Source organism: Diplotaxodon limnothrissa, linkage group LG2, assembly GCF_057381915.1.
Source record: "Diplotaxodon limnothrissa isolate DT_005_m linkage group LG2, D_limnothrissa_male_GT1.1, whole genome shotgun sequence".
In the NCBI taxonomy this organism is placed as follows: domain Eukaryota; kingdom Metazoa; phylum Chordata; class Actinopteri; order Cichliformes; family Cichlidae; genus Diplotaxodon; species Diplotaxodon limnothrissa.
The window spans coordinates 31,446,661-31,462,443 of record NC_140597.1 but is presented as its reverse complement, the minus strand read 5'-3'; the positions used below and the strand labels follow the sequence as shown (position 1 = coordinate 31,462,443).

At 40.2% G+C, this 15,783-nt stretch overlaps 2 protein-coding genes across 2 annotated transcripts; both read right to left on the bottom strand.

Moving 5' to 3' along the window:
* Positions 1 to 1,024: 1,024 nt before the first annotated feature.
* ube2ka (ubiquitin-conjugating enzyme E2Ka (UBC1 homolog, yeast)) lies at positions 1,025 to 7,136 on the bottom strand. The gene is made up of 7 exons (XM_085371035.1): positions 6,817 to 7,136; positions 6,141 to 6,234; positions 5,924 to 5,982; positions 5,721 to 5,803; positions 5,301 to 5,400; positions 2,516 to 2,644; positions 1,025 to 2,416 (listed from the first exon to the last, which is right to left on the bottom strand). Exons 1-7 carry the CDS (start codon positions 6,877 to 6,879, stop codon positions 2,342 to 2,344), a joined length of 603 nt encoding a protein of 200 aa, XP_085227161.1. The 5' UTR covers positions 6,880 to 7,136; the 3' UTR covers positions 1,025 to 2,341.
* Positions 7,137 to 9,593: 2,457 nt separating this feature from the next.
* On the bottom strand, positions 9,594 to 14,308 carry klb (klotho beta). Its single transcript, XM_085371003.1, has 6 exons — positions 13,553 to 14,308; positions 12,238 to 12,751; positions 11,861 to 12,129; positions 11,503 to 11,759; positions 10,402 to 11,333; positions 9,594 to 10,015 (listed from the first exon to the last, which is right to left on the bottom strand). Exons 1-6 carry the CDS (start codon positions 14,306 to 14,308, stop codon positions 9,594 to 9,596), a joined length of 3,150 nt encoding a protein of 1,049 aa, XP_085227129.1.
* Positions 14,309 to 15,783: the final 1,475 nt, after the last annotated feature.

Below are 15,783 nucleotides of genomic sequence, written 5' to 3'. Positions count from 1 at the left end.
GAAAGTACATGCTCACAGTGGAAACACTACTCTTAACTCGCTGAAACACCGCGTCAGGATGTTAAAAGCTGTGCGCTTTAGTTTTGCCATGATAAAATATTTAATAAGGCCTTTTGCTTCCCATGCACCTGAATATTACACCGATCATCTATGGCAGAACGACTGACAGAAAGTGACGCAGCTGCGGTGAAATCAGCTGCTTTGAACCCTTCAGGACTTTAATAAGGCAGCGAGTTACTTTATTTTGTGTCATTTTAATAACACAATGATTATCTCAGTGCCATTACCTGAGCCAGGAAGCTTACTATTTCGGTGTCACGTATTCAGATTAGAGCGGCTCCGTCGATTAGGGGATGTTATAAAAAGTTCCAGATGGTAGATGCGAGAGACACGTCAGCTTTTAATGAAAGGATAGAAAATGAGCTTTGGCTATTTAGGATGCCTGAGGCTGGTTTACTGTGCAGTGAAGGCTGTACAGTTAAATCTACAATATCCCCTTTGGATTACAATACAAATATCAGAGGTTGCTTTTTTCTTGTCTTTGTGGTGCAAATGTGCAGGCTGAAACAGCCCTCAGATTACTGCCAGGGTTTCTTGGATAGGTTCAACATGGCACAACATGGTACCAAGCAGGCCACCTGTTATCTGCACTATGAAAAAGAGGCTCTGAATATTATCAGAATTCCGGCATCCTTTTGCTCGTTGAAGATCTGACTGCACAGAAAATTTACCTTCTTGAGCAAGGACAAATGATCTATAATACTAATGCCCAAAACACTGAAAATTGAATTTCAGTATGGAACTTGAATCCCTGTAATTACATTTCTATTATATGACATTAGTATAGCAATTTTAGTGGCTCAGTCTAGTTTTTATTCAAATTCACACAAAGCAAAAGAAATGTTCAAAATGCCACAAATGATTGAAAAAAATCCATTAAAACTGAACTTCACATTACTGTCAAGTGGTGTGCGTGAGAGAGGCAACACAGAAAGGACAGAGGGTGGATTAATTTACACAGACTTCAATATTTTATTTACAGATGAATCATTGACATTTTATCTGTTGGCCTAGGTAGGTTGATGCTATATTTTTCTATCATTTTGAACCATTTTTTTTTAATCCAGACTTGTGACAGGTTGTGTTACTGCTGAATGCGTTTATTTTCTCTCCGTTTAAAAACAAGAATCAAAATGTATTCCTGTAGAAGTCATATCCAAATAAAACACGATTTTTTTCTTAAAAAAAAAAAAAAAAAATGTGGGGGTAAAGGAAGAAAGGAAGTAAGCCAAGTGAAGAACAGGTTGTGAGGACAGTAACTGAAGATTGCCTGGATTTTGGGTCAATTGCCAACAGCTTAAGAGGGTGAAACATGGCATGAAAATGAATATGGCTACTGTGTGAACACCTTTTGACACTTGATGAACTGATTTCTAGAACACGGAATAAGCTGATGCACGCATTCTGCATTTACTTTGTTGCATTTTGTGACTTTCCCCTCAATTTTATGTCCAATTAAAGCACTGTTATTGCCCTGAAAACTCCCACAATATAACAAATATGTCTATGATTGTAATTAGATACTTCCAGTAACTTATTCTCAAAATCCTAATATTACACCTAAAATTATAAATTCTCTGTTCAGCAATCTATGCTGTTAGAAATGACGCCAACATTACTAAGTTTTTATTTTGGGATAGTGAAGGGATTAAGGTATGGTTTGGAAACAGTGCAAGAAAGTTTTGACTGAGTCTCCAATTGAAAAGTTCAAAATCTCAGCTTAATCCTTGTCCAGAAAAAACAGCCCAAAAGTGCGTTAAATCAGGACCAGGTCCAAAAGAGCCCCTCCCCTAAATGGCTTGACTCTCTCCCACCAAAGTTTTCACAAATTAAAGTAAAATGCACTGCATAGGCAAGGATAAGCTGCTGTCAGCTGCTTCTTGCACAGAGCCAGTAAGAGCTGGGAGATTGGCGGATGTGGGCGGGGTCTTAAGTCTGGCATTTGCTTCAAAGGTGGTGAGGTGTGATTGAATTTCTGATTGTAGCTCTGAGTGGAATGTTGAATGAATTCAGAAACCAGAGATAAGAGCTCACAGAGCGGCTGATTGGAGTGTTGTACAGCAGATGGTGACGTGTGCAGATGAGAGATGAAACACAGAGGGGATAAAGGCAGGGCTGGAGAAGAGGGCGAGTGTAGATGTGAGGAGTCCACTTTAAAACAGAGGGTACATTAAGGGAAGAGACGCCTTCAGACAGTGGGAATTCGAGAGAGAGAGAGGATGTGTTTGGTAGGAAGGAGAGATTGGGATTAAGTGGAAGATGAAGGAGGTGCCAGAAGTACTCAGTTACTGAGCAGCAGCTCTGTCGCCGTCTCCACATCCCAGGATTTCGACGACAATGCCACTATTACTGCATTCTGCGGAGGAAAACAAAACCAGTCACACATGCTGATTTATTCTGCGAGAGTTTCACATCGCGATTCAAAGCAGGAGAGACAAGATTTCGAGACGCTTACTTTTTCAAAGCCCATGGCACAGAGTTTGTCTATTTTGCGTGTGTACTCCGGACTGGAGACGGGAGCGCCTGCGTAGACGTGAGACCAGAGTCTCGCTGTCTGTTTAAACATCTCTGGATTCTGCTTGTACTGCGCGGTAAAAACAAATGGAAAAAACAGCTTTACATTTGAATTAAAATAATGCACACCACCCTCCATAACAGAAACTCTTGTATATAGGTCATCAATGCCAAGAGAAGAATTATCTAGATTTGAAACATTTAAAAAGCACCATGTTGGCATTGTGTTAAGAAATTAAATATTCAGTGTCACAATTAACATATATTTTGGGGCAAGTGCTATAGTCACTCTTCTGTACACAACAAATTACTAACATGATAATTCAGGGCCAGAGGAAGTGGTAGAGCTGTACTTTGCCAGGTAGCCAATTCTGCCAAGCGCTCCGTTTCCATGCTGTGTAGGCATTATTCAGCTGAAATTTAGAGTGTAGATTTCTCATCACTATAAACTATTAACAACGAAGCTGCTAAGTGAATAAGACATTAGACGCAGGTTCCTGTTAATACAATTTCTTTTCTTTCTTTTTTGGGGTGGGGGGGGGGGGGGGGATTGGAAACTTTTGGTAATACCCAACAATGGTGAGGACATTTATCTCTTGCTCTCTAGAGGATCTGTATCAATACTTGCAAAAATGCATTTTCAGCATTTACCTCAAACAGCAAGAAAACAACTTCTCTTTGAAGCTAATCCAACTAACATGTAGAGGATTGTTGCTGGTGAGGAGAGCCAGGTCCCTAGCTATGAAGTTTCAGTTTCTAAAGTCGATTTAGGTTAGCAGAAGTATGATCAGGATGCTTGTCCTTTTAGGTGTGTGTACTGACAATCACCAAGTTATGTCTCCCAGGGCCACCAGCATAATCATTTGCCATCAGCTCTGCTTACTAGACTTCTTTCTCTGCCAGTTCCACTTCCTCAAAATTGAAGGTTAAGCACCTCTATCAAAATAGAAGCATTCAAGTATGCACCACAGTGCAAAGGTGAAGGAGGCAGGAATGTAGTCATGATGAAGCAGCGCAGTATGTCACGTTTTTTTCAAGCAATACAATAATTCTAATCTCATGAATAAAATCGAAAAAAAAAACAAAAAAACAAAACAAGACCACAAACTTCACGTCTGGTGAATGTTAAAACATGATTATTATTGAAATCGTTTGATGCAATTGTGGCTGGTAGATGGGTCGGGTAATAAAATACATATAGGGAGCGCATTCATATCCCTTTAACGCGCTTTGACGAGTCACCTATCCCACATGGTAATATGATTCTTTAAAGTTTACCCAGATGCACTTTAGAAGTTTTCTTTAGTCATAAACAATTTCAGGGAACTGATACTTCCGTTACTGTACATCACAGAAATTAATCTTTGCCATTGAAACTGGTGTACTATAAGAGACGATCAACTTTGAAACGCTTTTTAGTGTAAACTTAAAAAAGAAAAACTCACTGTTGTGATATACATATCAAAAACGTTTATACCACTCCTCTTATTTAACCTCATTTCATTACTTTGTTTCTCATTGGAGTGCATTTTGTTCACCAAAGGATAAATTAACTGTACAAGTGATTAGTAACAGTAGGTTTAGTAATGTGCTCAGAGTAGGATTGCATTTGTTAACTAGAAAAGCTATTAACTATAAAACTGGAATAGCTGGTGAAGGAACATACCTTCCAAAGATTATAGGCTGGATGCCATTGCTACACTGATTACTAGAAAATGAAATCTTTTAAAATAAAAAGACAAGACACTGCCCACTAACCTCTCACAGGATCGCAGGATAATGCATTTCCTACACTTAAAAAATAACTGCGATCAACTTTGAAGGGATCAACTGCCAAGTTTTACAGGGTTTGGCTGCTATTTTCCGTGTATGGGAAGAATAAAAGTATTTGATACAAAGCCAAAATAATGTAAAGTCCAAGGGCTTGGGAGGCCTTTTTTCCCCTCCTTTTCTCTAAAAAATCCCAGTAAATTACAGAGTATTAGGGCCACATTAAGAAAATACCATTTTGAGAAAAAACAAAGCCTATATGTGGAGATTAGAGCATGGCTGCTATACCCTCTACAAGGTGGATTAGAGAGTTAGTGAAATCATATTACAGAATCAGTTACACAAAATTTTATTTCAGCACATAAACAAAAAGAAATCTGCACATTTTGACTTTTTCTGGATACAATTTCATTTCTTCTTAAAATTTTGACTGTATTCCCAAAATGATCATGTTTTATAATACTCTGTTTTTGGTAGCAAACTTTATTTACTATGACAACCAAAAAAGAAACTAAACCTACATGCAGTATTGGTATACCACTGAACATTGCTCAACCAGTAAGAAAACACCAAACTGTGTCTTTGAGGGAAGAATCCAGGGCTTCAAACTGTAAAGCTAACACAAGTGGCTAAAAACAAAACTGATATATTCTGAACACACTCTCCACTGCAAGTGATCAGAAGGTGCAGAATCAACCAGGCCTCAAAGTACGTAACTAAATAGTTAAATAGAACGCTACAAAATTACACAATGACCCCACATTTTTTCAATTTTCAGTATAAATAACATACTGCATATATATCAGCCAAATTACAGCAATACTGTAGTACTGTTAGTCACTATGAGGCACGTCTGTAGTATGGTATACATGTGAATACATATTTAGTAACAATTGCTAGTAGAGATGCATCATGTTCAAGCAGGAAAAGAAGTGAAAACATAAATACACACCCACCTGATTAGCTACCACAGCATCCTGTGGATCATCTGGTTCTGCGGCTGCCAGTAAGGCTTGTAATGACAAGAGAACTGTCCTCAGTGTCATAGCTGCCGCCCTGAAATGACATGCACGCAGTTTTTAAAGCAACCACTATTCATAGTACCTATACACCGTGGCCTCTGACACTTGCAAGTTTTCTTAGAAGGCCTAAATATTATGACTAAAAAAAAAATGCATTAAACAATCTTTTATTTAATCCTATTTATATCTAGTCATTTTCCCTAAATTACCATCCAAAAGCTTTGTGCTAATTTCAACTGTTGATCATGTAGGCATTAGAAGCAACCTGCAGTTGGCCTTAAATTTCACAAAATATTTCATAATGGATGTCTGACAGATGAAGAATGTCAAGAATCTTGGAGCACATTTACTCACCACTGGTCTTTAAGAATGTCCAGACATATTGCACCTGTGACTGAGCTGATATTGGGATGCCAGATCTTCGTGATAAACCGAACCTGAGATGAGAAAAACGCAGAAGAAAAGCATTGCTGGATTCTTACAGTAAATGAGAACTTCTGAGGGGAATACTTTCAAGAGTATTTCATACTGTATGAGAAGGAGACATTGAGCCCTACCTTGGGTGGATTGAATGGATACGTCTCTGGGATTTTAATTTCTAGTTGATATCTACCTCCTGGAAGAAAATATGGGGATATCATACAGAACAATTCAAGCATTTAAAGAGTTTGGCAGACTTCAGGATCAACCTTTTCTCAGTGATGATAAATATCACAAAAGTTATGCAACCATGTATTCACGAGAGCCGAGAGCGTGTCCCCCAAAGCTCCTCACCTTCATATGGCGTGTCAGGTGGCCCTGCTATCTCTCCTTTAAGTTCTGTGAAGTTTTCGTCCACCAGGTCCACCTTTATCTGGTTTTTGCTAGTCTGAAAGGTGGAAAACCAAATGTGCGTTATGGCTTAAGTAGAAAAGGAAAACGCAAGGTGTTAAGTCACCAAATATAAAACAAGACTATGCAGCACAAGTTAACACCCCCCACAGGCGTTAACTAAAGTTGATCAACTTGTTGCGCAAATCCTTTGGATTTAGGTTTGATATACACACTAATCTAAATAGGGAAGAGCTTGTACAGGGTAAATGTGCAAAGAACACCTTCAATAAAACATGCGGACACCACCTTACACTCTTTGCTATGGCTATCCCGATTAGCTTTACCATCACAGAAGGCATGGTAAGCTACCGAGTACTGCTAGCAACAAGAAGTTGTGGATGATTTAATGCGGTCATGCTTCCAAATTGGAGCAAAAGTTAATTTCTTGGCTTTATCTTCCACGCTGTGGTGTATTAATAACTATCGGCGAGGCTGCTAGCTCAAGCTAGCAGTTCGGTGATTAGCAGTCTGACAGCTGAGCCAGCGACGCGTCACTCTCATTCAGCCCCCGCAGTCACGGAAAGAGGAAAGAAAAGAATTAAAGCCACAGCTTCGAGTGGCAAACATGACAACCCACCTCTTCACTTTTAAGCACTTCCTTGAATTCCCGTTTTATCCTCTGAACTGCGATGTTAGCCATGGCTCACCCGTGTTCCCGTCCGGCTTGGGCCTCGTCGCCGTCCGACCTGACTAACGTAAGCTAAAGCTAGCTTGCTCTGCCTACAGTACCTTTGCACGTTTTAAATACACTCTGAAAAATAACAACAGGAAGGCTGCTGGCCGCCGAGCGCCGTCAGTCCTCGCTATTTATACAAAGTTATAATTCGCCAAAATGTCTCAACGTCTGTCTGTCATCTCAAATGTATAAGAACACAATGGTTGGGGCTACTGAAAACATTTTAATACCAAACTGCATGCAGTCTGGAGGAGAGGGGTCATGTGATCAGTATTGCCATCCCGAATCCCTTCTGCTATTGGTTCATCGGCTTACAATGAATATATTAGGGTGTCCGTGGGGGGCATGCATTTACGGTTACATTTAATCAGTAAAATGTGATAACTTCCTTTTAGTCAAAATTGACAACTCTGCTGTTGATAACTATTACTGTTAAAGCACCACATGCAGTATGAAAACTGCCTCTAACACATTACAGAAATGAGGAGGTGTTTTCATCTGATGATCAGAGCAAAGCTCTTATGCATTTTGGCGACACAAACATATGCGTAGAAAAAGTGTAGAAAGAATAAAAAACAAAAATGAAACAACTAAAAGGCCACTGTGGCCATTCAGATGTGATCCTGCTTAGCTGTATTCTAATTCTGCTTTTAGAGTTAGTGGGAACAAATCCTAAGGATATCAAATTGTGTCAGGAATTAGAATCTCTTAACATTTGGCTTGAGGAAAATAAGCTGTCACTTCATCTGAGGAAGACCGAAAATATTCTTTTTACTAATAACTCAAAACTTAACAAAGTTATAAACCAATCAGTCAAATGTAACTTGTTTGAAATGAGCCCAACGAATAGTCCAAAGTACCTAGGACCATAATTTATCAGAAACAAGATCGTTACATCTTTTATTTTTTTAAAAAAAGAAGTGATTTTTATATAGGAACATTAAAAAATATATGTTTATTAATGAGAAGGAAAATGCTATGCTCCGTTTTGGTCAAATCGGACTTTCATTATATCTTCAGAAAAGAGTCAAAACCCAGTTAAAATCAGATCAAAATTAACTACTATGTTATAGTCTTAAATATCTGCATCAGCAAACCTTTACAGACTAACATGGCTAAATGCTGTAATCAGGGTGGAATACTTATCTTTAATCTTCATGTATAATATTGTATATGTATGTATATATATAATAACACCAAAAGTACCCCACTGTGCTTTTGTGACTTTTTTGTCAGTTAAACTGCGCTGTGCAGCAATCAGACACAAACCCCATTCTGTAGCCACACTGCTTTATCACAGGACACACATGAGAAATATGCATGTTTTTTTAAACAAATAACAGAGAAGTGTTTCATAGTGTTTCATCATACCTGCAAACAGTCACACTAGGGGGCATCATTGCCCCATGAACATCCAGTCTATGAAAAAAACATGTTATAATAAATGCCTTTGTTGTCTTATGAAAAGAAAGCCACTTTTATAAAACTGATTGGTGATTTGAGATCATGTTTTTATTAGATTTTATTGTTATGAGATGTTTTGCACTGGTATGTTTTCTCATATTTGTTTATTATAAAACATAGAGCTGACGTAATCACTTACGTAAGGTTATAAAAAACTCACACATGCCCTAGCTTCTCACTGCAACAGTCATTAAATCTGTTGCCATTTTACAGTCTTTTAAATATGTAGAAACAATAAAACAAAATAGCTTCACAAAAACAATTCTGAAAATATTGGGATGTTGTGTAAAATGTAAATAAAAACAGAATGCAATGATTTGGCAATATCCGACATTTAAACTGAGACACTTTACAATTTTGTGAAAATGCAACAAGTCCCAAAAAGTTGGGAGAGTGACAAGAAAAGGCCGGAAAAATAAGTGGTACCACTAAGAAACAGGTAGAGAAACATGATACAACTGTTTAACTTCATTGGCAACAGTTAAGTAACATGACTGGATATAAAAAGAACATCTTAAAGTGGCAGTTTCTCAGAAGTAAAAATGGGTAGAAGTTCACCACTCTGGAAAAGAACTGTGATTACAAATTGTGGCACAATTTCAGAATATTTTTCCTCAAGGTAAAATACAGAAAGTTTTGAATATCTACTGATCTATACTACATATCATCAAAAGATTCAGAAAATTTGGAGAAATCCCTATGTGCAAGAGACAAGACCCGTGATCTTCACATATCCAATAGTATCGTATTGTTGTCAGCTCTCAGTTTAAAAAGCCTGCATCTCATATGGTATGAAAGTGTATTAGTGCGTATGGAAAAGTACCATCAAACAAGAAAGGTATATACAGTTTTATGGCAACATATGATCCCGTCCAGATGACGTCAGGCCTTGCATATTTCAGCAAGACAATGCTATATCAGACATGAATGGGACAATATTCCTCTCCTAAATGATGAACAGCTGGTCTTCTCGATTTCTAGATCTTAATGGACTGTTAAATATTTAATATATTTCCTGTGCTCTGCTGTGAATAAAACTTATGAGATTTTCAAATCATTGCATTCTGCTTTTATTTACATTTTACACAACTAATCACACATTCGTCACATGAGCAGAAACAGACACAAATGGAGCGTACACAAGTCGTTGCCCTTCCCAGTCAGTGAGCCACAGGGTTTTTTATGACACACGAATGAGTCAGTCTTTCCTAGTGTTATCGCTTTACACCAGGTGGACACAAACACACTCCTTCCTTTCTTCTCCTCCTGCTCAACCCAACTTTCGCTTTTCCTCTGCCATGTCTTTGGTTTCTTTTGGTGACTATGACAAAAACCACTAGCGCTGCCAGCATTGCAGCTGTTATTAGGAGGCACCCCCCAAAAACCAGCATTGCTTTGTTTGTGAACATCCATGCGCATATAGAGCAAGGCTCATGCAGCTCGCTAAACCTGCAGGGCTGCACTGAGTCATTGTTAGGGGATCCGCTGAGAGCAATGATTTCTCTGTACACATTAATGGAGGCTTTGGCTTTGGATTGGTGTTGGGCTGAGGTGAAGAGGCCATACTGCGGTACGTGTCGATCTTGGAGTTTCCACACGTAGAAGCCGTGCAAGTTGACTCCATCAAGATGGTAAGCTGCAAAGAAATAGAAATATAACAACAGAAAAGTAAGATGAATACTTTATCTAAAAAACACGGCTTTTATTGTGTTAGAAAACTACACTGCTTCCATGTGCAAATACAGGTGAGTCATAAAGGGCAGTGCCATAAAGGGCAATATGGCCTTTATGGCACTGTTTGTCCTCGTCCCTCGTTTCTGCTTTTATGGTTTTCATGGTTTCTCAGTATATAAAGCTTTTTATAGTAGGAAGCAATAAGGTCATTAAGCCTGTATCACATGTGGAACTGTATCTCTGTCTCAACATCCTGAACACTGCAGACTCTATTTTGATTCTTGCCAAATATTGTTACACAACACATCCTGGACTGAGGTAGAAAATTGTCTAAAATGTTTGCCCTACCTTTGAGTGCCTCCTGCAGGTAACTCCTTAGGTAGTGTTGCCGGAGTTTATCCTCAACAGGAGCCTGATCGTCAATCCCACTCCCGGTGACAATGATAGGTATAGCTCCATCATACCTCTGGCTAACCCACTTTAGCATCTTACGCAAGCCCCACGGCACAATAGCTTGCCGCAGGCTAGAAGAGGGCCATGTTGGATCAGAAAGAATCAGACAGTCATGATCAGGAGGTGGTTTCTGCTGAAAACTGTCCTGTGTGTGGGAACGCGGGGAGACCAAACGGGTAGTAAAATGGTTTAGTGCGATAAAACTCAAGGCCCCTCTCAGTTCCTCTCTCTCAGTCTCAGTAAAATTAGGAAGAGGAGATCCAGGAAGGCCCATTACTCGAGCTCTCTCTTCTAGATACGTTCTCATTTCTTGTGGGTAGTCCCCCATGTTGTGCTTCTCCTCACGTCTAGTCCCCAACAATGGGTCTAAGAAGCGACCAAGTTCAAACAGAAGGAATCTTTCAGCTGCCACTGTGTGTGACTCCAGGAAGGGGTTAGCAGGTTTGGCCCAGTCAGCATGTAGTGCTAACGATACCAGTCCTTGCTGTTGACTGTAATGTTCCTTCTCATATAACCTCCAGGCTTTTGCATGAGCCAGAAGAAGGTTATGAGCTGCCAGATGCTTGTCTTCCCCACTCGAATAAACGTCTACAAGTCTGTTTGGCTCATTAATAGTGATCCAGTTCTGAACCCAGGGACCCAGCTCCTGGTAACAAAGTGCTGCATATTCCTGAAAAGCGTTCACTGTGCTGTAATTGAGCCAACCACCTGAGGCATGCAGCGGCACAGGTAAACCCAGATTTGGAGATCGGTGTGTTGGGTAATAAATAACCACAAGAGCCTCGAGATCCCGCTTCTTGAGTTCGGTCACGATACAGCGGTAGTATCTTTGTAAAAGTAAAGAGTGTAGACACAGAGAGACTGATTCAGGCAAAGTAAGTGCGTATGAACTCGAAATTGCTCTGTCAATAACCGGGGTGTGACTCAGGTAAAGTTACAGGTATAACATGAATTGTGTTATTTGAATTGTCACTGTGTGTGTGTGCGCATCTTTACCTCAGAGCTTCTGTGTTTACATTAGAGAGGTCTCCTTGGGGTAAAATCAGAGACCAGTTTAGAGCGAAGCGATAGTGAGATGCCCTTGTCGATTCCAGCAGGTTAAGATGATCACGGATAGCCAAATAGTCTGTGCACTGTGCTCGCCTGGTCTGGAGCTTCACCCCTGGGACCTGATGCAACGATCCGTCACCTGTCAAGTTCCAACTGTACAAATGAGGGTCAGTAAACTGTGGGGAGAAAGGGTAGAAGTTGACCTACAAAAACAAAACAAAACAATACAATTAAAATGTGTTCTTTAGGCGTCCGGAGCATTATTGAACATCTTCCATAGCTGATAATCATAAAGTCATGTTACCTGTAAAGTGGAGTCTGCAATACCCCAGTGAAAGTTGCAGGGGAAATAGCCTTTCACCTCTTGCGAGGTTTCATCACTTGGGAAGCCATTATCATTAACTATTTCTCTGTAGTACTGAGCGGTGCTCTTGGGGCTCCTAGTTCTGTTTGGTTGGCTGAAGTCCACATAAAAAAGGCCTCGTCTAATACTATACCCATAATTCCACTCAAATCCATCCACTAAAGACCAGGCCATGTATCCAAACACCCGTACACCGTCAAGGTTAATGGCTATGAAAGAAAACAAAGTAATAATAGAGTAAGATAGACAAATGTTTGTGTCTCAATGACTTTATTGTCTAACTCATATTTATTTGTTCTTCCCAGCGTTCTGCTTACCTCGTAAGACTTGGTTGATAAAGCTTTTCATCAGATAGATGCCCACTGTGTCTTCCTTTCCTACAGTGGCTTCAGAGAACCAGCCTCCCTCAGCTACTAAGACACTTGGATTCCCATATTCCAACTTTATCCAGCCCAGGAGTCGTCTTAGGTCTGGAGTCACCGTCTGCCCGTAGCTGATTACACTCTGCCCCAAACGGAGGTTGTTAGGCCCAAAGGATAGGGCGAAAAAGTCAGCTGTCTTCTGCACCCAGAGCTTCTCTTCAGGGGTGAATGCTGGCAGAAGAGCCCCAAGCTTGGTTTTTAAAGAGACTGGGTAGTCCCCATCACCAAAGATGGGACTGGCAAACCAGCCCAGTGCTGCCTCTATTGACTCCTGACAGAGCTCAGCACTTGCATCAATGGCTTTGCCTCTTTGAGGTTCCACCCAGTGGGAGCCCAAAACAATGGACACTTTACCCTTCTGAGTTGTGCGGAAGTTGGCGTTGTAGGCATGCCATGCTTTAGCGTGAGCCTGGAAATAACAGCAGACACATTAGTGTGATGTTTTTAGTTTTGTTGTTTTTTTTCCTGAACATATTCACTGTAAAATAAACTTATTTGACTCAGCAAAATTTACTGTGTCTCTATGAAAAGCACAGGTATACATAACATAGTTAATTCTGGATAAGGAGAGGGAAAATGAGAGATAAGAGAGTAATTATGAAAACAATTACATATAAATGGTTATTTTATTTGAATTTTTTTTGGTTTTGTTTGCTCACTGGGCGCTGCAGGTACACCATCTGTGCTTCTTTGCGTAAACTGAAAGTGATTATTAATGAGGCATGTCTCCCCGACTTCCTGACACACACCATTTTTCTCCAGTAGACAAGTGCTGATGTGGTGGACTTTGACCGCAGTGTCTCTTTAACTGTCGTGTTTATCACAAGCCAATCAATATAAATAAAATTGACGAGTCATCAAGGAGATAAAACAAAAAAACAAAACAAAGCAAGCAGCCAGGTTTTGCACTTGTTTGCACTAGTTTTATACGCCCTGACCAATTTGATTGTATTAAAATGAAATATCAGGGCTTTCTTGCTTCACTGTCCTCTGACCTAAAATCACTCGAGCAATATACAGATTCACTGTCTATCGTAAAATGATAAAGCTGTGAGAGTTCAAAGTTTACACAGTTTGTGTATGTGTGTAACTGGAGATATTCTTCATATCGCTGGCGTTGCAACCAAAACAGATGAGGAACACGAAGAGTAAAAATTACATACTTGTGAGAAATTTGACAAAATCTGCTAGGTCCCCATGTGTAACTGACCTTTATCAGATTGTGTGCCACAGTAAGAGAGGTGGCAGGTCCCCCTTTTTCTCCAGGAGCATGGACTCCTGTCCCGTATCCCTGTACAGCCACCAGGTAGGGATTATGCATTGTGAGCCAATACCTAACACGACTCCCAAAAGTGTGGAAACAAAAAGTAGCATACTCCTCGAAAAGTTCCACCACAGTTTCGTTCTTCCAGCCTCCATAATCCTCTTGCAGCACCTGTGGCAGGTCCCAGTGATGGAGAGTGACGATGGGCTCAATTTTCTTTTCCAGAAGCCTCTCTATGAGGTAGCTGTAATGCTTCACAGTAGCAGTATTGGGCTGACCTCTGGCATTTCCATCAGGAAAGAGTCTGGGCCAGGAGAGAGAAAAAGAGTATGACCTTACACCTAGATACTCCAATGCTTTCACATCTTCTTCCCATCTGTTGTAGCTGTCACTTGCCACATTGGCAGCCTCTCTGTCCAAGCTGCCACTGACAGAGGAGTGGGTGAAACTGTCCCAAATTGAGGCACCTTTCCCATTCTGGTTCCAGGCTCCTTCTGTCTGGAAAGCAGAAGTTCCAGAGCCCCAGAGGAAGCCTAGAGGGAAGGTGTCATGTAGAAAAGATTGCCCTTTGAGTGTGGGATCCGGTTTGGGCTGCTGCCAAATATCCCTGCCCTTCCCAAGAGAGCAGGTTGCCTTGTTCCAAGAATATAAGGAAAACAGGAGAGAAGACAAGAGGAAGTGACATTTGGGCTGGTTCAGCATACTGAAGGTTTCTACCTTGATTCCAAAATCCACCTTAATGAGACAGCTGATGTCAGTCCGTCAGCGCACGTTTGAAAATAATGCATTCCTTTATGACTGATAAGAGATCCATAATGTGGGTGAAGAAGAGGCTGAAGTGATCAAAGCGAGCAGAGTGGAACATTTGAAGCTTCGAGGTTTTGCGCTCTCCAGCTGACACCCTGCGTCCCTATCTCTCACTCCCAGTGTACTTCTGCTCCCACTCAACCCCTCCCTACCACATAACGTTCACACATACAAAGGTTGACTCATGTCCTCACATACTTGTTTTACTACCGAGGCCATTCCGGCTCATTAATTTAACCCGTCCTTCAAAAAGCGCTTGATTATTCTTGGATCTCAGCCAAATTAATAAAAATAAATAAATAAAGAGTCATAATTCAACACAGCTAATAAAGATAATAGTGAGCTATCTTTCAAAGGGTGCATAGAGACTGACTCAGAGCTCTCAGGCACATGCTGATTGCTGTAAAGAACATTTGTGTCAATAATTAGCTTGTACTCTGATCTTAGCTTCATAAGTAAGACTTACTGCACATTACAAACACACACACTGTATTTTGTAATCACTTGCATTAGGGGATTTCAGCTTTCTAACAAATCAGCAATGGCACATTTTGACACATTTATTAAATAAGAGATAATCTTACACTGTGACGCTGAAAAAACAGGCTGTTTTCTGTTTTCTTACAGCCAGAAGCTTCTAATCACATCAGTGTTCTTTTAGGATTTGATCAAACTGTGCCAGGTGGGATTAGTGACACTGGCTTATAAGACAATATTCAATTAAGCTCCACTTGCTGTATGCGTAGCAGTCGCTGACCCAAGGCAAGATTAGCACTGCCAGGCTAGAAACACTGCTGGGAAGAAGGTTCATGCATATGTGTGTGTGTGTGTGTGTGTCTGTGTGTCTGTCTGTCTGTACATACACATAGCTTCCCTATCACAATAAAAAGCCATTTTAAAAGAAACCCTTTCTCATCATCCTTCATTAACACAGTGTCTAGAGTAAACAACACAGTGGACCTGAAGCCACTCTGCCTCAAGGCATTAGTGCGATAAGTCAATTGAGTTGGAAAATGTTCATGTACTACCCAGGTGACCTCGGTGTGGTCGCTATGATACAAGAGAGCTACCTCAGAAACACTGTAGTTTAGCCTTCTCATTCATACTTTTCACAACATAGTAGAACAAACTAAAGATACAGTATACTCATGGCATTGCTTAGTAAAGGCCCATTTCATTGATTTTTAGAATATTTTAAAATCAGTTCATGTTTCTCAAACTACAGACCAACGTCTTTTAGGGTGCCAAAACAAAAAACAAAACAAAATCTGAAGTATTAGTTTGCTTAAAACAATAACGTAAACTAAATCCAAGGAACTGATTTCATTACTTTCACTAGCTCCGCTTATTTATACATTTTTATCACAGTT

Bases quoted from the DNA above. Each gene is read 5' to 3' on its own strand.
- klb (XM_085371003.1), bottom strand. From the start codon at position 14,308: ATGCTGAACCAGCCCAAATGTCACTTCCTCTTGTCTTCTCTCCTGTTT. The intron at 12,130-12,237 runs GTAAGCAGAACG...TTTCTTTCATAG, and splicing joins TATCAACCAAGTCTTACGAG to CCATTAACCTTGACGGTGTA. The intron at 11,334-11,502 runs GTAAAGATGCGC...ACTTTTACAAAG, and splicing joins GTAAACACAGAAGCTCTGAG to ATACTACCGCTGTATCGTGA.
- ube2ka (XM_085371035.1), bottom strand. From the start codon at position 6,879: ATGGCTAACATCGCAGTTCAGAGGATAAAACGGGAATTCAAGGAAGTG. The intron at 5,804-5,923 runs GTAGGGCTCAAT...TTCTCATCTCAG, and splicing joins ATCCATTCAATCCACCCAAG to GTTCGGTTTATCACGAAGAT. The intron at 2,645-5,300 runs GTGGGTGTGTAT...TTTACCGCGCAG, and splicing joins ATGCTGTGGTAGCTAATCAG to TACAAGCAGAATCCAGAGAT.